Source organism: Anguilla rostrata, chromosome 4, assembly GCF_018555375.3.
Source record: "Anguilla rostrata isolate EN2019 chromosome 4, ASM1855537v3, whole genome shotgun sequence".
Lineage (NCBI taxonomy): Eukaryota > Metazoa > Chordata > Actinopteri > Anguilliformes > Anguillidae > Anguilla > Anguilla rostrata.
Window position 1 is genome coordinate 31,805,250 of NC_057936.1, and position 25,346 is coordinate 31,830,595.

The window sequence follows — 25,346 nt, forward strand, 5'->3', positions numbered from 1 at the left end:
GACAGCGTCTTGTCACGCATCAGCGACCCCCACTGGCTGATAGAGAGCCTGCAAGTACTGTATCTGTTGAGCCACACATGAAGTGCCATCCTGTGTAATCAGAAGTGATTTATTATTATTATGATTATTTTTTTATTATTATTTATTTATTTATTTTACAATTTTTAATTATATATATATATATATATATATAACGCTAATTATCACCTATTGCCCATTTCAACTTGCCATAGTTCACACGCTGTAGCCAACAAGAAGGCTGTTGTATATGTATTCTACAAAGCTAGACAATGCTATGGATGGTGTGAGGCATAATGTAGCTAACTACTGTGTGATCTGTTTGAAACTGAGCCACCGATAGCATTTAGTTTGTGGACATTTTCAGCACTAGAATATAAGTATTCCATTTAGGGTTTTGCAATTAAAGCACCGACATGGTCTCTATACTGTACATTTGACAGGCAAACTCATGTGTAAGCATTTGCTACTGGGTTGCATTGTGCTTTTTACGCCACATTAAGTATTCTCCACTGAGGTAAATGCAGGACAGTCTGTGATGATGTATGTCTAGAAAAAACATAAACAACTCGCTAAATAATGTATGCTAACCTACAACACTTGTTTGTTCTAAACTGTGAACTGGCAGGTAGAATTGTAAGGAATGAGTGTTAATCAGCATCATAAATATAGGCACATAATATAGACACATACAACCGCATTCAGGCAGGCGTGCGCGTGCACACACACACCTACACATACACAGACAAACAAGCCTGCGCCGACGTACTGTTCGAGGTGGCATAAGGAAATATTGGGGTATCCTGACATCAAGCAAGAAACACAGTCGCTTATGCTGGGCTGTTTGGTTAAGTACAGTTAATAGTTTCGTCGGTTGTTGAACTATTTAAATCGCTGTATCGATGGTCTGTAGGGGCATTCTGCTCTGTCAGCTGAAAAGAAAAAAAAAAAACATGGGGAGCTGCCATGTACCTGAAATGAAACTAAAGCAAAAACTGAAGAAATAAATAGTTATCAGTGTACAACACAACCAGCTAGGCCTGCATTATGATCTGAACACTGCATCCCTCTCATAATCAGGTTGTGTTTCGTTTTTTTTCTTTCGTTTTTTTGTTTGTTTGATATTGTGTGCGTATATATATATATATATGTATATATATATATATATATATGTGTGTGTGTGTGTGTGTGTGTGTGTGTGTGTGTGTGTGCGCGCGCGTGTACGATATATATATATATATATATATATAGTAAAACTGCACGTTAGTTCCAATGACTGGCTTTCATCTTGATTTCGTTTTTATTGTTCTTATTTCTATTCTTTTTTAATACAAAATATATAACAATAACGCTAACTAATTATTGAGTAAACCATCCAATAATTTATTTTACCGAAGTTTGATACGTGTTATAAAATTCGGTATATGAGAGAGAGAGAGAGAGAGAGAGAGAGAGGAGGGGGGGGGGGCGCAACCTTGTGAAGCAAACACAGGGGGTTTACCCTATAAGGTAATAAGGGGTGTCCTATTTATTTTTACAACAAAATATGTAACATAACACTGATTTTGCTACGTTTTCCTACATTTTCAATTCCCGTAGAGGCTAAATATAGGCTAGTACAAAGTTGTACTAAGGAGTTTGCGTAAATGTGCTGGTGCCTGCGTAAAGTGTCCGAGTAGTGTTTCTCTGCTAGAGACGGCTAAAATGTGGTCCCGTAGCATTGCATTTTTTATAATCATAAGACACATGCTTTAAACAATTATTACATTCCTGGATTGAATCACTCTTGTTTAAGCACGCTAACTATCAAGGAGCGCTCTCGGGTAAAACGATGAATATATCACATTTCCGGACCTGATCATTTTAACCAACACATGCGGTGAACAGTGTTCTCATGACGCTACAATATATTTGTCTTTACTAACCCTCCGACAGTCACGTTAAGCTAGGCTGTGCAAATGTGTGTAACTTTTAATGAGAGAACTGTATGCACACAAACCTAAAAAAATACGACCATTTGGTGTAGTATATCAGATACAATCTATCTTTATGCATACTGGTGAATTTACGGTATTGCGTTTTAAAATGCATGCATTTCACCGACCTAGATGAGGGACTAAATTTGCGCTTTCTTAGTGTATAAGAGTATAAAACCGAAATTAAAGTGGTTGCCTATCTGCATCACCCTGCCACTGAATTTGTTTGGCTTGTTGTTTTACCATTGGAGTGGCGTTTGTGTCTTCGATTCTTCCACTCCTGGAGAGCTGTGGGGAGAGTTGTTCGTTCTTGAGCAAATCTTTTTGACTGCAGTCCACAAAGGTTTAAGTCCGAAACCAACACGTGCTTGAGCTCGTCACATTCTTCTTCTGAGTCGGATGGAATGACGCTTTGAAAGGAAAGTATAGGTGCGGGAAACTTTTTGTTGTTGTTGTGATGTAAGCCTTCAGACAAACTTTTGACGCGATATTTCAGGGAAAACCTATGTGCAGCGTATATGATTGAACACCCGTGATCATATACAAATTAATAGATAAGAGTGACATGTATAAAAATTGCCTATATTGTCTAGAAATAATTATTAGGCACAGTAAGTAGGCTACAGAAAGGAACCGTTTGCCAGTTGAATCGGGATATGACATTTTGTTTTCATTTGGGCCATTTCTTTCTCTTTCTTTCTTTCTTTCTTTCTTGACACATTTGAAACTCCACCTCCCCCCCCCCCCTGCTACATTATAGCTAGACTGCCAATATGACGCTTTTTACTTGTTTGGTCCTTTATGTCTGCAAACTGACTGAGCCAATATATTCTCCATCTACAGACCGGTATGTCCAGTAAGCCGTTGATTGGTGTGGTTATGTTCACAGGCAGACTAGCTGCTCAAAACTTTTTGATGGCTGTCAGTTTTGTGTGTGTGTGTTAGTTTTAATTATTTGAGAACTAATTCGTAAGATAGGAAGCATGCACATCAGGGTTGCAGATTTTCCCGTATTTATTTATTTATTTATTTATTTATTTATTTATTTATTTATTTATTTATTTATTCATTTTAGAATGTGCATGGTAAGTCGGCTGGTTGGTTTTCATATGCAAAGTGCTGAATCTGCATATCAAACTAGTGACTTTTCCTATAGGCCCAAATATGATCTGTGCTGTTCCCATATTGTATCTTAATCAAGCACGCCTTTAATATTCATAAAAAATATTACTCCACCCCTTTATTAGCCGTTTAAACCACGTTCTGATTATCACACTCCGTAAACGGATTGCCCTGTCGCTTTGGTCTTCACTTGTCTTATTTAATAGTCTGAGTTATATAATAAGTCATATTGATTGACAGGGCCAAACCAGATTTCTTCCGATGGGAGTTTCTGATGCTTTGTAATTCACCTTCAGAACATGAAAATCGTCTCCCCACTCAGGAAATATAGCCCACATTTGCAACCTTATTTGATAGGAGAAACAAAAAACACATCTTAAGTCAATAATAGTCGTTGTTGTCGTTATATATGACACACACGCACGCACACACGCACGCACAGACACGTTCCCAGTGGCGACCCCTCTGAAGTGATAGCTATGGGGCACTATTTTATTTCTTCAGTTCAGTTCATATAGTTAAATGCTTTGGGGTTTTTTTTCAACAAATACAGTACAGTATTTTCATAGTTTGAATGCTCAGCCTATTTATATGTTAAATTTTAGTTAAACATAACAGATCCCGTCTCCAGCACTTGTGCTTTGTTGTCCATGATCCTCACTGCACATTTATACATTTCTTGACGCGGAATCTATGGATTGAAAGGGTAAATCTGATGTAATGTGTGTATTTACAATAGCCAGTGATATAGACCTACAATAATAGACTATTTGTTGAGTGATATCAATGTAACTATTTGTCTGGCACATATTCTAGTATAAATAGATATGTGGACAAGACATCGTCTAAGACATTTTTTTTTCTTGAGCTGGATAAATGCTCTTCGCTCTAGAATAGTCGTCAACCCCGGGTTTACTGTCAGGGGTTGATCGAATTTTAATACCATCTTGGTTCTCCCGAACGTGACAGTGTGCGGGGTCGCTCCTGAAATGGCTCCCAATACTAATCAGTTGTTTCGGCTGATGTCACTGTTGGCCCTAATTGCGAAAAAATAAAGCCTTAAATGTAAGCAGTGTCTGTGTGTCTTATTTCTCACAGAAACAAAATAAAAGGGCTGACCCAAATAAAGCGGTAGCGTAAATGTCATGTTAGAATTCCTCGACTTTCCTCTTTTGTGTGTCGGATGCTCAGACCTTAGGCTACTGACCTTATTACCATATTTGCAATTTTTCTTTTAAGTGGTCATTGTACTATATAGGCACCGTGGTACGTACGAGAGTGCATGAGCACGCGCGTGCGCTTCTTTTGAGTATCTGAAAAGACAGGTGTTAATTATGGCAAAACCATTAACTGCGTAACGTCGCGGAGAATGTGGAGGAGCCGCCCATAACCAATTGCGTTCTGTACGAGATATGGCGCATGCGAAACATTAATTGAAACATACGTTCGATTTTCCCCAAAATTATGTGTGAGCTTATCGGATATAGTATTTGGAACACGTGATCATCAAAACGTCGTTATAGAGTAAGAAAGTGCAGGTGCATTAATTTTAACATATGGCGTATAATGCGCATAGTCAATTCAAAATCCACATTATTTACTTTAAAACATTTATACAGCGTAACAGATCGTTATAGTTGATAAAACAGGACAGGTAAATGCTAGCTTTAGGACCCTGCGGATCGCGCAAGTATTGTGGCAGAAGACTGCTTCCAATCCCTATATTAGCTCGCATTTGGAGAAGATTGCTTATCTCCCATACATCTCTCCTTACAGTGTTAGGTGTTGGCAACGGAAACCCTAATTTCCTCTGCTATGTCCTTTGTCCTCTAACTTCATGTCCCACTGAGATAGCCAACAGAGCGGTGTGAACAGAGAGGATGCTCTAAAGAATTAGGTCTGGACGAATCTATGTGCTGTGTGTTTCATCCAATGGACTCTCCAAATGTGTATCTGTCAACACATCTACATTGCACACTAACACCTCGCACAGAGTAGAGGAATGCGTGGAGGAAGCGCGCTGAGTAAACTGTAGAAGATATTCTAGGCACAAGGGCTAATTGGCGCGATTCTTGTCCCAACTGAGTGTCTGAAACGAGTTCTTAAAGACTCGCGGGGAAAAACATTTCCGCTATCAGGAGTTTATTCTCTTGCTTGTGGATATGGGGAGTGACACAATGAAGATTGCTTGAGAAGTGGGAACCACGCCACGATTTAAAGTTTTGCAAGAGGCTTTTGGGGAAAACTACACAATACTGGCGCTATGTTGGAGAGGCAAGCAGCGGATTTTTGAACAACATTGTAGCTACGGAACTCACTGCCGAAATTCTATATTCCCATGTCATCGCGCTGACCCTGCTCCCCGGACAGTGATAAGTCATTTATTTTGAAGTGGTTGAAATCTCCTCCCCGATCCCGATTGCAAGCTATATGAAGGTGGCACCGTGATTCAACGAAGATTGACGTGTGTTAGGAAACGGCTTAAATCAGTTTATTTAGTCAGCTCATTAAACTCGTGCATCATCAACTTTTTGCATCACATTTTCCCTGAACTCATCACATTGAGATTTAACTCACGCATCTTAAAGAGGATTCAGTGGTCATTTCGGAACTTGTTGAACACTCACAAAGACTGGACCATCGTACCGCGAACACAGAGGGAATCATAAAAAAACTGTAAGTAGCCTAGGTATTTCCGTAAATGTTTCAGTTTTTATTTGTCGGCTACTGCAATGCATCCGCGTAACAGCCTGCGGGTGTACAATTTATTTCGACAATAGAACTATTCACTGTAATTTTGTGTTATGAGAGAGTTTTCTCATAACTGTCGTTTTATGTAGTATTGCCTCGATTTCCCCATTTGACACTAACTGACATCAACTTCATTTGACTGTAGAATAAATAAATAGCTCGTAATAGAAACATGTATATTTTAAAAACCTATAAAATGGGAAACAAATTGATTCTATGGTGCGTTTAATGATTCATATGCTAATTTTCTTAGGAGTGTACACGCGTAAATTTATTTAATTCCTCGTTCTTTAGGATGCAGCTTTCATTTAGAAAATGCACGTTATATGGCCGATTTTTACAGCGCCCTCTGGTGGGGGTAATCAACCCATTTTATATTGTTATTTGTTGTGAATTCGTAAGATATTAACACGAATTGAAAAATATTTACCAGTATTACTACTTTGAATACAACAACTTAGGGAATAGATTGTATTTAGATTTTCTCTGCGCACAGGAAGAATACCATATAGTAACAATTCTGGCCAACAAACTACGAGGCAACACCAGGCTCCGATAGACAGTTAATTGGAGATGCTTCGAGGTCTTTCTTTTCAAATGTTACTTTGTTTGGGGTTTGGCTGAACTAGATTAACAATTTTTCTGACGAACAAACCATAGCAACGCAGGGAGAGCATTTTGCGGTAATTCATAACGTCCATCCCTGTTGTTTTGGTCGGTTACATTCAGAATGAAACTTTGTCCTTGAATATACACTGAATGCAGGTATCTATCTTAGAGTTTTTCATGGGCGCAATAAATGAAATCATGCTCATTGAATATGAAAAGTTAAGACGAGGAATTTGCGTGCTATTTTTTTAGAAAAAGGCCGAAAGGTATTATTATTATTTTTTTCATTTGAACTATTGTGGATGCAGTGATGTGCCCTGACTGATGTTGTGAAATTTGTTCGTCATTGTTTTAAGCGTTACAAAGTATCATGGATGTATAGGAACTAGTGGGCTGCTTAAACCGCGGGGAAATAGTTGAGGTATTATTGCCATGCAACATATAAATGCATGTGATTGAATTGTTTTAAAGTAGTCATCATACCCATTTCTATATTGTTAATAATTAAATAGTATTTCAGGGAAATATCCAGTCTGAAATAATAACGATGCTAATAAGCAAAACAAAAAAGTGATTTGCTTAATTATATTTTTAATTGAATTTAATTGAAAAGTTACTAATAGTTTGGCATGGATGTATTGTCTATGATTATATAGGCCTGCTGCAAATGAGCTGGGAATTGCATTAATTAATAATTTGTTTTCCAATAATAACTCATTCTTGTAGTTCTAGATGAATGGTTTATCATCTCGAAAAATTGCCATAATTATGATGATGATTAGTGACCAACTGATTTTACCAGTTACCATTAGAAGGATATAATACTCTTCGTTGTCAACGGGCCACCCTTTTAAAAAGAGTTAATAACTGGCCTATGATAAGAATGTCACATTAGCAAAAGCCAGGTCACATGATTGAGCATTCCATTATTTCATGAAACCACCAGCAGATTTATGGTGTATCCTTAAAAAAAAAAAAAAAAATATATATATATATATATATATATATATATATATATATATATATATATATATTATATGTACATCATGGTGAAGTTGGGAATGTCTTATCCTAGTTACTGTGAATGTAAGCATTTATTTCAGATGAAGCTTTTTGTATTTTCCTGAATGCAATACCTTGGTTTGCTTTCACTTAGTGGATGATGTGAGCATTTCAAGCAGTCAGCCAGTGTCACCATGAAAGCTGAATAATATGGTAGCCTTTTAGGAAAAGCGATTTAAATAATGTATACAGTTTTCTGATGTCAAGGGGAAGTGTCTGGTTGGTGGCAGAGACAGTACCTTAGAGAGAAAAGAAGGGGAAGGGAAGGAGCTTTCCCCCCATCGCCTCTGTTCGGAGGCAGGTTTTTTTTTGTATGAACGGAAGAGCCCAACCCCCCATACACGCACACGCACACGCACACACACACACACGGCCGCAGCCACATGCGCCCTCTCATGAGCAATGGAGCCGCCAGAAACAGTACCACAAGAGTCACCCTGTCAAAAGGGCCGGTCCCTCGCACATAAACTGCATGTGGCAGCCTCCAAACCGTGCGAGGGGAGAGCCTGAGCGCAGCTGTGGGCTGAGTCAGGCGTGCCTTGGCAGCCGCACTGAAGGGAATGCTTTATTCAGAGGATCAGGGCTTGTCAGGCTCTCGCAGTCAGATTGTGTCAAGAAGGGCCTGCCACGTTCTGAGGTGTTCGGGGGACAGAAATGAGCCTCTGCTTTGATTTTACCGCTCACTGCCAGGACACATCACTGAAACTGTTGTTACCGCTACAGCTGTCTCCATCAACCATTACAAAAAGAAGAATGGCCGAATGCAGTCTTTAATATGGTGGCATATACATCGAAATGAGTCCTATTACAGCCGCACGACGTTATATTATCCAGTATCAGAGAAATGTTTCCTGTGCTTTTCCTGGTCATGGGAGGAAGGACATTTACGAAATGCTTATTTGGGGCTACTGTCAATTATGATTCTATGGCCAAGATTCCCTGTGAACTCTGTGCATGAGCAATTGTTCGCAAAACTTACATTTTATGCGCATCATTTTCATAAACACTGGTTTTGTAAAAATAGAAAGAGAGAGGCAGAAGGGGACAGAGCGGGTCAAAGGGTGGGGTGAGACAGAGAGGGGAGAAAAATGCAGAGCAAAACAGTGTGAGCAATAGAGAAAGAGGAGTGGGGCGTAGAAGAGGATGAAGAAAAGGAAGACAAACGTGGAGAGGGGTGAGAAGATAGAAGAGACAGAGATAGAGAGGATAAAGTAAGCAGGCTATGTAAACACAACGCTTCCCAGAAGCTACACCAGTGACACTAACCAACGGCAGCCAGGCATGTCTGTCTGTGGAGTTTTAAACACTCTGCCATGCTCCAGTGACCCGGGGGAAGAAATTGAAGTGGACGCAAGGGGGTGTTTTAGAACTTAAGGGAGGGGGAAAAAAATCGTGTCCTGCAGTGTGTTCTTCCAGGTCATATAGATTCTGTGAAACATTTATGGCTTTTAATATAAGATGTGCTCCCATGTTATCTCATTGGTGGAATCCTAACCCAAAAATACACTCCCAATCTGTGTTGTCTGGGTCAGTGGGAAGAAAGTACACAATGTACCGAGATCTTTTGCTGAATCATTTGCATAAAGCATTAATATTAAAACCTGTGCCAGAGTAAAATAAATATATGTTCAATTCAATTCTGTGATACAACAAAGTGGAGCCCATTCTCTAGCAGAGACTCTAGTGCCTCCATCTTTACAAGCCTCTTCCAAATGATCATGTTGGATCGACCTTTAGTGATGCTTATCAGCTTCAGCCTTATGGTGTTCAGAGTGGCTTTGGAGTTCTGAATTTCCTCATCTGTGCTGTGCAAACCAGTACAAATGACCCTTGTTATGGCTGAGGAAGCATCCAATCCTAAATAGCGCAGGTCTCGCTTGTAATGTGAGACACGCTCCATTCCTCTAGCTGTGACACCAAAATCCGAGAGCAGGCTAATGAGAGGAAGGACTTGTGTCTAAATTGTAAAAGTGATAATGACCCAGCGCCTGTGATCTTTAATATGCCCTGGCCCTTATCTACCCTGGAATCAGTGTACTCTCATTAGACTTATCTCTCCCTCGCTCAACCAGTCCTAGTCCCTGGCAAGCTCTGACGTTTTTCTACGCATTAATATTATGTCTGTAATGTAATGGGAGACTATTAATCACAACTGGTTCTATGCCAAGAATTCTTCTCCGTAATTGGCTTCCCTCTGCCTGGAACGTCTCCTCTCCATCGACGTGCCGGCATTTAATGGAGAGGATCCCCTCCCTTCCTCTCTGTCTCTCCTTATTCAGCATGGTGGATCCAATCAAGGTCTCCATCCATAACTGCTGATAATGGTCATTTTGATGGATGTGATGGATTTTAATAGAATGGAATTATACTTTCAGATTGATAAAAATATCCTTTTTGTGCCCTGGGTGTATTCATGAGCACTCTCCCGTAAGGTTAAACGTGTAACCCACACCAAGAGAAGAAGAGAAGGAAAAAAAATAATATGGAAAAATAATAATATACTTGAAAAAGAATATGGACGTTATGGCATATCTGAATTTATTTCTGGTCCTTCTTCCATAGTAGGAAACCTGAGGTTACAAGAAGGGAAGGTCAAGGTTAATAAAATATGCGCTGCTGACGTGTTTCCCATAAACAGCAGCAGAATTTCAGTTAAAAAGCTGTGTTTTTGCTCACCTCCTATATTATTTCCAAGGGGTACATGCCATTACCTACTGAATAATATGTTCAAATGTGAGTGAGACCAATTACAGCAGACACATTGTTTTTTTCTTTTTCTTTTTTCTGTCTCTTGTAATTTTTAATCTGTACAATTACCCCCATTCAACTTAGTCAATGGTATTAAACTTTAAACTGTCTTTAATCTTTCCTTTTCGAATTGGACAAAGGCTTTATTATTTTCTTTTCAACTGCTGTGGTGGTTTTAAAAGGCAAAATTGCTTGTGCAGTACAATGCAGCTGACAGCGTTGAGCAGACAAACCTCCAATGAGTTTTGGAGACTAATTGATCACTTAGGAGTAGGTGTGCCAGGTCAGCAGTCCTATTGACTTCCCTGACTGATTAACCAGAACGGAAATGTACAGAAGCATTGTATCTGCAGGAGTGTTTGGTGAGTCATCAGCAATTATCCCTCTGGTAGCAGGGCTGCCATAAAAAATTAAAAACTTTACATTGTTTCTTTTTTGCTCCCGGCAGTAGAATGAAACTGCCTCTGGACACCTGGAAGCACAGAGAGGGTTTGCCTCAAAAGCCATCTGCTATTGATTATATAATCGTGTTTTAGATAAACTGTAGATCTCAATTTACTAAGACCCAAGTAAGTAGAAGCGAACAGATAAAACAGTACTTGTGGAAGCTGCATTGTTCATTGGTCAATTGTGGATGTATTTTCAGAATGGTGTTTCTTTTGGTGTTTTTGCTGTGTTTGTGAGTGCGTGAGCAAGAGACCGAGAGAGCGAGCGAGCATGCATGCGCGCAAGCATGCGAGTATGTATGTGTGTGTGTGTGCGTGTGTGAGTGCAAGCATATTTTATAAGCAGTTTTATAAGAGTGTGGTCCCTCTCAGGGAATTTTACATTTTACTGTTTTTACACAGGAGTCTCTATTTCTCTAGGATCAGAACAGACAAGAAGATAAAACGACAGTGTGAGGGACATAACTGCTGTGCAATTGCATAAAATAAAGAGATACAAATAAAATGTAATGATTATTATAAAAGCACCTGAAATCATAGTCACCCCCTCTAAATACTGAGTGCATTTATCACACACAGCATTTTGGGTATCCCTGGACTTAAACCAGGCTGAAGTGCGTGGGCATTCAAACTGTGCAATAATATCTCCTAAAATATATTCCACGGGGCTCCAAACATTCACAAACATCCATAGAATTTAAATTGGCCAAAATCAAAGCAGCCTCCGTGACAAGCATTCCCTGTTTTGATTTGTTAAAAAATTCACAGTGGTGCTTTCTGCCGTGTGACGGGGTCAAATGAAAGCAAGATCTGCCAGCATTTATTGGAGAACAGCTACAGTGTCAGAGGTGAACAGACGAGTGTCTAATGGATTTCAGTGCCATGAATTCAGCCCAGTGATAATGGAGAATAAGAAAGACCATCACATTTCCCCCATTTGAATCATTTGAAGGTGGAGCTTCAACCGAGACAATTGAAAGTCATAATCACGGTGTTAATTGAATATTTTGTGTGTGACCATAGTGGGTTGTGAGGTCTGTGCAGTCCGTATTAAGGCAAAATAAAGAAACTGATTATCTTGCTCTCATAGAACCTCACTCAGTATGTAGCTGCTAAGTATAATTGGAAGCTGTGATCGAACTCAGGCCCGTATCAGTCCCCTTATTATGATTCTGTATAATGAAATTTAGGACAGCAGTTCCCATGAACACATTTCATGGTCTTGAATGCTGTATAGAATCACTCTTACATTTGCACTTTGTCTGCAATAGAAAACCTGTAGGTAGCACTGAGCCACCTCAAAATCTGTGGAAAGAAGCTATTTCCCAATTTCCTCTTGCCTAACTTCTGTACACTCATTTTTGGTTTGTAACCTTTATTCAGTCAGGAAGATCAGCTTAGACCTGGGGAAACATGATAATATTGGGGTTGTATATGTACTGTATCGGTAAATAACATCTTAAAATGATACTAGCTGATGAACTAAGATTATGGCTGATGTGGTGGCATGACCTACATGCTTCAGAGAGGCAAGACATTGGTGTGCCGCTGATGGTGTCAATTTCATAAAATGCTGTGCTCACAAAGTAGGCTGAGCAGATTCATCTGAACCTCTTTTTATTTTTCCAGCCAAACTCACAAGCAAAGTGATACACAGATTCATTAGCTCTCTAGACTCATGCTGTCTGTTTAATAAAACAGTAAGCAAGTTTAAATAATTTTGGTTTGCAAATGAAATATGTAACAATTTTCTTAGCTGATGTCTGTGTTCATGTACATCTTCTGGTAATGTGTAAACTTGGTTGCAGTTAGCATTTATGCTATAATGTAATACACAGCAGTATTGGCACTGCTGTTAGTGCCAGCCAGTATGGTCAGACTAATATGGTTTATTGAAAAAGTTTCCATATTGTGCTACCCTACTTAGACCCTCTTTGTCTTTAGCGATGACCTTGGGAAATAAAGTAGGTAGTGAATATAAGGGATAGGGTGGTCAGTCAGCTGTGTGTGTGTCTGTATATATGCATACAGTGCGTGCATGTGTGCATGTGTGGAATTTGGGGATTTATGTGGCCGGATTGAAGGGCTATGTTGAGACTTTGGCCTTTTCAAAATGACAGTAGGATCATTGATGACCACAGTGTGTCACAACCTCTGTGGAATGTCACATTTGAAAGACAAATGAGACATAATGCCTGATTGTAATTGCCTCGGAAATGCTCTGAATTTCTGTCTGGTGACTCAGAAATACATTAAGACACATTTAGCAAAACTGGCATTTTTCTATTGCAATTACAATTTAGTGTTTACATTTGAATTGCTGTATTGGAGCTTGTTGTATAGCTGGGAATATTGAGGAAGTTGTGTATTGGCTGAGGTATAAATATCGAAAGGCATAAACGGTGTCAGGGATGTATACCCCAAATCTGTGGTGGTACTTGGATATGTTGTATTTCTTTGTGATGTACAGAAGACATCTGCACAGCGCTACCTTGCACATCCTTCCCTCATCACCTTGCATCTTCTAATTCTCACTCACTGTCAAAATGTACGTTGTCATTATACCCCTGCAACATATTCATCTCCTCTAATTGTTTCTTACAGAGCACGGGTGCGAGGTGCAAAGCGATGACTGACAGGAAGCAAACCTGAGACGGCTGTCACTCATCGCCCCGGGCCAAGCAAGCGAATCACCTGAGTGTCACGGACGGCATTTAATGACCTCGTGCTCTCCTTTCCCCTCTCTCGTTATCACCTCAACAGCCGGGGACCCCCCCCTCCCCCCCTGTTCCACCCCACTGACCTGTCAGCTGAGACACCGGATCTAACCACAGAACTTGGGGAGACGAGACTTAGTGCAGATTTAGGCAGAGCTAGCAGCCTCCCCCACCCCCACCCCCCAAAAGCAGCTAACACAAAGCTGGCATGCCGGCACGGTTCCAAAGCTCTCCACTCAACAGAAGTTGGATTATTTTATAAGATTGCCCCGGCCACTCTCTCTCACTTTCATTTGGGGAGCGGGGTAAAGTATTCTAGAGAGGAATTTAGAGAGGGCTCACAAAGGAAGCAGCGATGCGTCTGCCCGTGCTGTTGACACTGCAGGCCGTGTGGGCCGGCCTGTGCCACGCCATGCAGAATTACCCCGCAGCCTGGGGACACTACGACGTCTGCAAGTCGCAGGTCTACACCGAGGAAGGCCTGACCTGGGATTACATGGCCTGCCAGCCAGAGGCAGCCGACATGACCAAGTACCTGAAAGTGACACTCGACCCTCCCAACATCACATGTGGAGACCCGCCTGAGACATACTGCGCCTTGGTGAGTCTAGAATGCTCTCAGATATGGATGGGCTTATTTGGCACTTCTGTTTGATTTATGACATGCGGCTTTTTTCACTCTACATGACCTTTAAAGTTCAAAGATTTCACTATTGCTTAAATACTAATGCAATATTGTTGTCTGGGCATAGTAACATCGCTCAAAATCTCTCTTTACACACGCACACATAAATTTGCACAAACACACATACACACACATTTCCCCTCTGCAAAACATTAATACAGAAACGTTGCTAGTTAGTCTCACACCACTATTTATATTTTTCAAATATGGGATGTATTTTTTTATTTATATGCACTCAAGAAAGGGAAAAATTAACTTGTTTGTGAATTGCATGAGCTAGAGGACTTTTAAAAGTGAATTATTTTCTAGTTTTGTATTGACAAGACAAACATAAAAGATTTTTTTGTTTATTAGTTAAAGTCTATGCATCACTCCATTACAATGGTGTGTGTGCCCTACAATACATTGGCGGCCTGTCCAGGGTGCATTCCTGCCTCGCCCAATGCACACTGCGATAGGCTCCAGCACCCGCCCATGACCCTCCCCAAGATAAGCTGGTATAGATAATGGATGGATCACTCCATTACACCATACTTATATGTTTGTGTACAGGAAGAGGTTAAAGCATAATAAACTAAATCACATAACAGGAGAATATTATGAAGCATTTCAGCCAAGACAGAGCCATAACGTTTTAATTAATTCCATTTTTTTACAATGATGGAATTATATCTTTGTTTTTGTAATGGCCATGATTTGAATCATATAAAATATGCATTTGCTCATTTACGGGTATTCCTGTCTGTTGAACAAGGCCACTTACACCAGAACAGTGGCAGTGAGTACAAGTATAGAAAACCACTTGAAGTCAAGATTAGTCTGAGGTAAATGCAGCTCGTTTTTGAAAAGGAGGTCAAATTGGTAAAGCACTAAGTACTGTAGCTCCTCCATGTTTAGACTTTGTAGCTTCAAAGCCGCAGTTGGTTGTCTATATTAAGTGACACATAGACATGAAAGCTGAATACGTCTTGGGTATCTGTACTGTTCTGTCAAACATTTTATCAGTAACAAACGTGCTTTTAAAAATTTCAAAACCTTTTCAGAAAAATAAAGGAGGTTCTAAGAAGTGCTGTAACTACTACTTGAGAAATGAAAAAGACAGCAACCATTGGCAGAGGGAGACGCAAGGATAAAAATATGGGGAGTGATGGAAGACCTAATATCTCATGTACAGGGGCTTTGAAAAGTGAATTATTCAATATGTTTGTAGCTAATGTGTTTTATTCATAGGATACATTATTCAGACTCGCATCTCAGGAGCACTTTTGAAATCGCTGACTGCCTGTGATAGGTTTTCAAGGTTAGAAAAGGTTGAACTGGTATTTCTGAGGGTCAGCGTCACACTTGCATTCTGCCTCCTGGTCTCCAGGGACAGTGAACATCATATCGGCTAATGTGAACTGAAGCTGGTGTCTTTATTGGATGGAGGGGGGGGGAAAGCCACCCATAACTGAGTGATTTTTGCTCTCGGCCGAAGCGTGAAAAGGGGCTTCAGTCATCCATCAATAATCTCCTAGGCAGTTGTTCAATAATTTTACATTCAGTAGAAATGCTTTCCAGACAAACAAAGTGCACTCAAAGGACCTTTAGCCTTTATCAACAAGCGCAGCAATTGAGTTAGTTGCATTTTGACTCTTTGAAGAGACTGAGGAAATGAGAATGTGACTTCCCCACCCTGACCAGAAGCTCTTTAGTCAAAATAACTTATAGCATAAATACTGTTATTTGACAGACATATACACTTTTAATTCAATCAGGTCTGTCAGTGATCCCAAGTTACTACCGTATAAATGTGATTTTTCTTTTAGCTGTTAATGAATATTTTTCATATTAAAGAAGCAAGAAAGAAAAAAACATGCTCTTCGCTATCGATTGATTTTTATTCTGTTTTGCATCCAAGTTCTCAGCAGAAGAGATCAATTTTTGAGCAATTAGCTGTGAAATGGCAACTAAAACAATACCAATATCACGATTATGTCAATAACATTTTTATCATAAGTACCGCAGTTATTTATGCAGGCAATTACCAAGTCCTTACACCATGCCCTGTCTGAGAATTCAATCTGGTTAAATTGATTTCTGTCCATTGACCCTTAGGGCATATGGCTCTTTCTGCTGCCTCTGATTGCTTCCTGCGGTTAAGGCGGTATCAGGCGTCGCTGCCTGCAGACGGGCAGGTAGGCTTATCTCAGGTCAAGTGTAAACCTTATAAATGCATGATCCCTGTTTCAGCTTCGCTGCCTGGGCGCATGACTCAAATGTGCAGCACAATCCATCCAGGCAGGCATTGAGTTCTCCTGGGCCGTGGATAGCTGCTGCGCTAAGAGGAGCCGTGTAGCTCTGCTGTTTTCCTGAATGAGGCAGGATTCACCTCCCAGTTTATTAGTCATCTTTTCTCAGTTGCTACCATTGTTAAGTAATTATGCTGCGAGGGGCCCCTAGAAATGCCAGTTACGTCTCACTGTGGGGGTTCCAGGCCTTCAGACGGGTCAAAGTGTACTCTAGGTTTTCAGGTGCGCTATGAATCGCTGAGACATTGTGTAGCATTGTGTAGTTCATACATTGCCCATGTAATCATCGTGATTCGTTTTTGTACATTTTCTTTGTGATGGGCCCCTGATATAATCTAAGATTACACAAAATTCAAAACAAGATAGATTTACAGAAATTAAGTGTGTATAATCCAATAGACTTGAACAAATGCTGGAAACAACAGATGTCTATTACTATCTCTCGGTTAAAAATTGTTTTTGTTTATTTATCGTAGAAATTTGCTGTCTGCGAAAGCGTGACGCGTTCAATTCAGGCTGGTGGTTTCCAGAAAGAACCCTGATGTATGTCATATCCCAGTAGAGACCCCCCCCCCCCCACCACCCTTGGAATGAGGCCTGAGCAGGCCTAGGTATTGTGGTCTGCAGGCGACACGTTCAGGCAGAGGCGGGGGGGCTCCTGTGAAATTATCTGCAGTTATATCCAGGCCACAGCCAACAGCCAGAGGGAGGTTGAACAGAGGACCTGAAAAAGAGCCCCCGGACGGAAGCGCTTGTTTGTGCGACTGTACGGTTTATGGCCAAGAAGTGCTGATGACGGGCGAAATGCGAGCCCTTGAGTGCTGCTATGGATTTCATAGCCAATCAAAACTAAATTAGGAAACAAAGAGATTATTAAAAAGTCCTCCGTGCACCCGGCACTGGCATAATATTATGAGACAGTCATTAAACGCATTCCGCAGAGACTCGGCTGATCACTAATGCAACATTGTCTTAATTAAAGGTTCCTCTTGCCATGTGAGGACATGCTATGCCTCCCCTTCGTGTGCAGTGCCATTTTAATTTTTTCCCCTCATTTCATTTATTTAACCACGTTAAATGAAGAATCAGAGGATAAAATGACTATATTAAATAAGAAAATGTGCTTGGAGCTTTGGGGTCTTCTCAGAAATACACATTGTGGAAGGAAACTGAAATTTACGGGTTTCATGATAGAGCCTTGATGGCTTCACAGGACAATGTTTGAATCTGTTTAAGACAGTTTTTGCAAATAACACAACTAATAAGACTCATTGTTCTTCTGCTTTTTCATATTTTGATATTCCATTTTGACCTTTCATAATGCCATCTCCTGGTATTATACTGCTCTCTGACTGGCAGAGAATATTTCAGCTCATCACACCATCCTCTAAGAACGGATATTCCTCAGGTGGTTGCAAGTTGACATTTGAGTGAAATTAGACTGCTTTCAGCAACAATACGGCTTGTTTCACATTTAAATACGCATTTAAATTCAGGAATAAAGTGAAGTTTCTTTTTTAAGATAGTGTTGTTTCAGACAAACAAATGGTGACATTTCATTTTAATCAAATAGTTTATTCATACTGTATTCATGTGTAAATTCACAAAATAAGCTAGCAGGCAGCATTTCAAAACTGCTGACTTCTCTGAATAAGAGTGGACTCATGGAAATATTTGCATTTTAATTATATTGAAAGGCAATTATGTATTCAGTAGACGTTCAGAATGTAGTAATGTATGCTCTATACCAATCTCATACTTTCTCTTGTGGTCACTGTTTCAGTTGTCTCATCAGCTGTTCTTCATTTAAAAAATTCTGGCAAACGTTAAGTTAGGAAAAGAAATATGAAAAAATTGAATGAAAATAAAGCTACAAACCACCATTAAGAGAACCTAAGAAGACATAGCTATGATTCTCTTTTCAAGAAGACTTGAATTTAATGAATTTATGTGGGCCACATAAATGCTTTATGTCAACAACCAGCACAGAAGGAAATTCTGTTTACACTGGAATGTCACATTCAATAAGATTTTACACGTCGTTATCAAACGTAATGTCCTACAGTGCACTTGAGACGTCAATATATCAGTGTCTGGCATATTTCCAGCAATCAGTTGCTTGATGTATTTCACGCAAAATTTAAAAAAAAATTAAGCAAGGGGTACACTTAGCGATAGTCCATAAATAAACCCGGCTGTCAAAGATAGTCATGCTGATCAGAGGCGGTGCTGTCTGTGTTTGAGTGCTTAGCAATAAAGCTTGCATGAGTACAAGGGAATAGTCTGGGTTTTTTTAAATACAAAACCTCCATCTTGAGCCCAGGCTCTCTTGTCCATCTGCTCTGCCAGGCGCTAGAGGAACCCATTAACAAGGTGACAGGAAATTTCCACATTTTAATTTTAATGGCGTGTCCCTGCCCGGCCATGCGTGGCCGCGCACCTCAGCATCTGTGCTGACACGGGAGCTGCCAGGCCGCGTAGCGCCAGAGAGGCCGCCGCCACCGGCCGCCTCGCTCCGCCGGAACAGCGAAAGGTGACTGCGGAGCCGCGGCAGATCGGCCGCCGATGACATCGTGGCGATCATTTACAGGACATGCTCATTACAAAATCCTTCAGCCTCCGTTGCGGGAGGGGGGTGCTAGATATTCTCTAGCGGAGTGCCACCCGCTGGACAGGTGTTCTGTCACGTAGATTTCAGGGCCTGTGACACGAACTGAGCGCTCAAATTTATCTGCACCGCGAGCGCTGACAGGAAGTTGTATTTCCAGCGTACCTGCAGAGCATGTCTAGCAGATATCCGTCAGGGCATAGATCGGGCACCACTCAGTATATCCTGCTACAATAAGATAAGAAAATAGTTTCTCAGGTCAATGTCCCATGGTGTCTTCGTGACATTTGTCAGCGTTTTTGTCCTTATGGAAATGCAAGCATGATGATGAGGGTGACAGAATCAAACAGCGGAAAGAGCCATTATCTGTCACACACGTTTCCTTTTTTTTCCAAGGTGGACAGGGAAGGTATCTGAACCTCAAAACAGCAGAAAATGGCAAAAGAAAATAGCATCATATGCCACCTTACATGTAAAACATATGCAGTTAAAGAAATTGGTGTGAGAAAACATAACTTGCCTCAAAAAGAATATTCTAAATTATTTTTTGTAGATTATTGTAGGAGTTTTTAGAGACCAAAACATGCAGTCTGGAATAATGAGAAAACATGAAAAACATTTTTTAATTAAATTTGATATAAATTAATCTAAATAACACTGAGAATTATTTAAAACTGATTGAATGTTTAAGCTTTTGAAAGGAAGCAGGGCCTGAATTTTCTAGTGCCATTGCTTTTCCAATACTCCTTAATGGTGCATTGGAGTAACTGTGACTCCTCAACCAGAAACTGAGCTCCAGTTGCTATTATGAGGCAATCATATCCGCTTTACTCAAATGCTCAACAAATTATTCCCATTGCTATTACGCTCACATGGCACTGAAGCAGCACTGTTACAACGTATTTCACTTTGCTCATTTGCCTATTTCTTAGACACAGGAGATATTTAATGTGATTCCATTCAGCCTAGGTTTCCTTTCTGCCTTCCAGTTCCCCCTTGCCTTAATTCAGAACGAACCTGGATCCCCCTCCTGGCTGTAGGGCTTTTGTTACATTTAACAGTTCATCATGCATGGAAACTATTGGTTGAAACCTTTCCTGTGTACAGTTTCCAAGAATAGCTGTAATACAGAAGTAGCACTTCTTAAATAGGGCTTAGGGATCCATTTCTCTTAATTGCTGTTACTGCTTCCGGCGTCCCTGTCCTTCTTTAACAGTGCTATTATACGTACTGCCTTGGATAGAGACAAGAGCTTAAGCAATCTATCTGGATGCTTGTCATCATGAGAACTAGTATGTCTTACATAACATACTGGAGCTAAACACAGACACATTCATGCACTCACCCGTACTCACTTCGCTGGAGAGGGTGACAAATTGGGATAAGGGGATGTTTGTTTGATTTATTTCTGGTGGCATGTTAATTCGCTCATGAAAAGATTAATACTCGCATTTTAAATTGAGACATCTCTGATCGCATTTTTCATGTAGATCAATGGGCTGGGGTCGCAGAGTGCGTTTGAGGAGACTCTTTGATTCTGCATCAGACTACGCACCGCTCGATCTCAGTCGCATTAACTGCCCATTAGAGGAACTGCACAGGAGGAAAGATTAATGATTGTGTGTGGTTGTTGGATGTCAAAACAGGCCCATTTACTAAATGGAGATGGGGAAAAATGCATGGGTCACTTCGTCCAAGTGAAGGGACGATCTTATTGATAAACAAATTGATTCCTTTAAACGGGCATTGGACTACAACCTGCTGCCGTGCCCTTCTGAGTTACATTCAAAAAGTAAAAATAACAAATGAACAGGATGGAGGGTGGTTTGCAGAGGGGAATTAATGGGTCTGTCCATTCTTGGGGGCAAAAACTGAAAACAAGTCCCTCTGAGGAAGAGCTGCTAGCTTTAAAAGGCTGAAGAAGCCTTTTTGGAGGGGGGGAGCTACCACACTCTTGGCCTGAAGGCCTCGTGTTCCCTTGGGAACTTCAGAGGGGAATAAGAAAGGGCCTGCCTGATGCTGTCAGTCCTCAGACAGCCCTGGATTACATTGATTGACAGTTCAAAAAATACAGTGATCTGTTGTGTCTGGCCTATGCAGTGTTAGGGAAATTTTAAATCAATAACAATGCTATCGGAACCTAAAATCAAATGCAAAATAATTCCCCCGGACTTCCTGTGCATAATGACATTTGCTCCTTTGATGAATTGCTAATGTGTTTTTTTATTGACAGAAACTATCAACAGCTTAGTCAAGTGGAAGAGCTAGATGGAGGACGGAACTGTGGTTCCCTCCTGTCAAAGGCTATCGGTGATGGAATTGCAATAGATTTCAGTGCTGAGAAGCACAAATATAAAAAGGCTATTAAAGGGATATGTCTGTGAAGAATATAGGACCAATTACTTTCAGGGGTTTAGGAACGTAAAGGATAGTGGGTAGGTTTAGCTGTTCTCCATACATAGAAATTGTAGCTAATGCTGAAAAAATCTTTTAGTACTTCAGCGCAATTATTTGTAGTCCTGCATCACTGTTTCACAACATGTCGGAGGTGGGATGGTTGGTGCTTTCATTGACATGGCATTTATTCTTAGAATTGTGCAAACATGCTGGCAGAATACAAGTTTATTATCTCTGTCATCTCTGATAGATGGAGAATAGACTATCAAATAGCTGGTGTGTTTTGCTGTCATTGATATTTTGGCTGTGCACTGGATGACTAAACATGTTCTTCACAGATTTGGATGAAAGCTTTTAGAGGTAAAAAGCAATCTCTGCCTACATGCTTTGCACATTTTAGACATTGTACCTGATTTCTGACTTAAGATAGATCACTCTTTGTAGCAGACATTGTAAGGTTAATGTAGTGCACTTAAGTCACTGGCTGGTTCATTATTGCTATCAGATTCAATGTGCTTGGGTGGGTTTAGTTCAATATAATTAATGCATTTACATTTAAAATATAATTAAAACTGAACAGTTTTTATTAAATTTTGAGGCTGGGCCTATGTACACACAGTGAACAATTTGGTTGATGGATTGCTCAAATGTACTAGGCTGAGGGAGGGGCAAGAGCTTCCCGTTGTGTCCTCTTAGTGGTCTCGTACTGCTGCATGTTTTTGATGAAGAGAAATAATGGCATTACACAATCTATCAAGATGTATATTTGGAATTTAGCCTATCATTTAAGTCTATATAGTTTTGTCATGACACCCACTCTCGGTAGTGGGACAGATAGATAGGTCACTAGAAATAGCTAGCTAGCTAGCCTTTCCTGACTGATATTAATAGAGGAAACCACATATTTGCCAAATAGCCTATCTTTTAAGTTTTAGCTGCATTGCAATGAGTGAAGCCGGGGAGAACCATTCATGAAATGGCATCATATTCATTGGAAAAATAAGAGCTGCAGAACTCTAATTGGCTGTTGGCAGGCAAACTTTTCTCTGGAACTTTTGTCGCTCAGATGTCCAGTTCCCAGTTGCACAGCTTCATAGAAAATGAATGGATTCCGGCAACTGGTCAAACGAGTCGCTCGCTGTGTGAACAGTGGGTTAATTTTAAATGCTTCTGTTTTACTGGCAGTAACATTTTGCATAATCTTTGTGACACATTAACTGATATTTACTTAAGCACAATATGGAGCAACCTAGCTAATAAGCACTTCCCTGCTCTAATATTTACTCTTAAAATGGTAAAAACTACTAAAAAAATCTCTAAAGAAGAAAAAAACTACTTAGGGTAAAAAACTACTAATCAAATGTGATAACATTTTTCATGGAGAAAAACCTTCTTATAGATGTGAGTTACAGTACCAAAAATAATATGAATTTTGAACAAGAAAAACTGCACAACACAGACAAACTCAGACAAGCAAGTAGCAGCAGCAGGATCAGGCAAGCAACCAATAATGAGAAAATTATTATTACAATATTTTTAACATATTACATTATGTTATTATTATTATTATTATAACAGTTAATACATTATATTTCATTGTTGCGAAGGTCGTTGTGACCTGCTGTGGTACAGACAGCACACAGTATATTTTCACATGCTCTTTAGTTAAGTCAACAAGCTAATTATACTATTGGACAGTGGTGCTAGACACATGATATTCCTGTCTACTGCATGACACCAATAAATTGGGTAGCTATTGCGTGCAAATGTGTAGGAGTGTTGCATAACAAATGTTAAGAAGCAAATAATGTTATTTGTAACATAGACATTAGCTCTATGCATTGTGACATAATGACAGTTTTTCTTTTTTCTACTTGAAATGCATTTCGGAAGATGTGAGTGTAACACAATTTCATGGATGTCAACTAGCTCAACCAATGTGGTATATAGTATGTAGGTATGTTGTGTACTACAGTTTAATGGATGTCCCTATTTAAAACAATCCCTTCCTGTAATCAGAAAGGTTGATAGTCTTGGTTATATGCATCCTCTGATTTGTTAACAGCTTCCTATAAAAATCTCTTGGGTGAAAAACTATTGGAAAGGAAGAAATGCTAATTCAGTGTCAATCGGAGTAAACTATTTTCCTATTTTTCCTATTTTCCTATTTTCATCCCTAGACTGAAATACAGAATATAAGTATGAACAAATTATTATTTTAAGCTTCACTGTCTATGTAAAGAGTGAGTGCAAGTGCAGATCAATTCATTTTGTAAACAAAATGTGCACTATACAAAATTTTTACTGAAAAAATAGTCAAATAAATATAAAGGTACCTATTTATTTGTTTTTAGTAATGTATTCTGTATTTATTTTTATTCATTTATTTATGAAATAAAAATATTTATAAAATATAGTTCTTAACATATTTTACATAAAATAAAATAGTTTTGAAAAAAATGTAAAAACCTATTAGAACCAGACCTGATTACCAGTTTTTAAGATCAATTAAGGTTAAGTACAATGTCAAGAGTACAAATGTAGTGCCCCAACTGGGATTTGAGCTGGCATGCTTCTGTTTCCCTCCTTTTGTGGGCTAGTGAGAGCTTGCATCATTCCATTCAGTGATAATAAGCATTTTATTTATACTGCAATAGTAATGCGCATTGCTGTTCCACAGTGAGGGAATCACTTGCCAGTGTGGCACTTACTTAAATGCATGTTGTTTAATTAACGAGACAAAAACAAGAGGCGCTCATTAATACTAATCTGAATATAAATTTTCATTGACAGCATAAGTGAAACCACGGCCAGACCAATATACCCCCCAGAGCTTCCCTTTAATTATTAAGGCTCATCGATTAGCTGCATTTCTTGTGGGAAATGCAAAAAAGGCAGAAAAGGTGAAAGTGCCAAGGTGTAGTTACAGAATCGCTGCCCACTGATTGCAATCTTTAACAATTTATGGGTTTGAGACTCATCTATATATGGAGTCCACTTGAGGATGGACTGCAGTGTCTGCAGGTCTGCCTCCTGGAGCCTGAGCAGTTGCATGTCTGGCATCTGAACCAACAAACTTAATCATGCTAGTCCTCAGGACATGAAGTCTGTTTTTTTTTTTTAATTAGCAGTCACTTTTATCGTTCAAATTAATGAAGGTTCTAAATCAGCTACCGATGTTTCTTTGTTTTCTATTTTGTTGGAAACTTTTTCGCCTTGACTGATTGACCTGAATTTAAGTGATCCCAGCCCTCCCCAACCAACACCTCTTCAATAAGTGTTTGTTGGTGTAGTGCATATTTTAAAGGTGCCGCAAAAAATGGGCTAAAAGTAAATCTGGATTCATCAATGTGATGCAGGCCTAGTTTCAAATGTTCTGCATACAACGACCTGCACTCAATCAACATTTTTCCATAAGAATGATGTAAAAAAATAAATAAAAAATCATCCAAGGCTGCTTTTTGCAATGCATAATTCTTCTCACTGATTTTGGTTATCAGTAAAGTTCCAAAAACCATAGGGGACTTTTGCACGTGCATGTAATTGTGAGTCAAAGATAAGGGCCGATGTTTACTGAATCCTGCAAGTATGTTATGCATGACTAGGTACAATAGGTGACTGGGGAAAAAAGTTCAGATTATGCAAATTTCAATTGTGAACCTACTGAGCATTTAGGTCTCTCTCTCTCTTTCTCTCTCTACTCGACTCAAGCATGTCAAAGAGGTAAAAATGTTTAAGTGTTACACATTTTTCATTGATGGTCTCATTCAAATATAGTGCTTTTTCCGCTACTAATAGTGACATAACGGGGCTGTTCACCCAGAAATTAAATTAATGTTGTTTTAACAACATTGACACTACGCCCAAGGTTACTGGCGTGCTTTGGATATACACAGCTGGCGTGATTTATAAATAT

At 39.7% G+C, this 25,346-nt stretch overlaps 1 protein-coding gene and 1 long non-coding RNA gene across 6 annotated transcripts in view; one reads left to right on the forward strand and one right to left on the reverse strand.

The window, feature by feature from the left end:
* Positions 1-819: 819 nt before the first annotated feature.
* Positions 820-2,328, reverse strand: LOC135254285 (uncharacterized). Its single transcript, XR_010329813.1, has 2 exons — positions 2,238-2,328; positions 820-950 (listed from the first exon to the last, which is right to left on the reverse strand). It is a non-coding gene; the product is annotated as an uncharacterized LOC135254285 (long non-coding RNA).
* A 2,500-nt stretch (positions 2,329-4,828) lies between these two features.
* ntng1a (netrin g1a) overlaps positions 4,829-25,346 on the forward strand; it is a 106,805-nt gene continuing 86,287 nt past the window's right edge. For 2 of the 5 annotated variants that reach the window (XM_064332264.1, XM_064332265.1), the window contains exons 1-2: positions 4,833-5,792; positions 13,337-14,050. In XM_064332264.1, coding sequence (XP_064188334.1) covers positions 13,805-14,050 — 246 coding nt within the window. In that variant the 5' untranslated portion in view covers positions 4,833-5,792; positions 13,337-13,804. Of the gene's footprint in view, positions 5,793-13,336; positions 14,051-25,346 lie in introns of all 5 variants that reach the window. The other 3 variants (XM_064332266.1, XM_064332262.1, XM_064332263.1) reach the window with 3 other exon arrangements.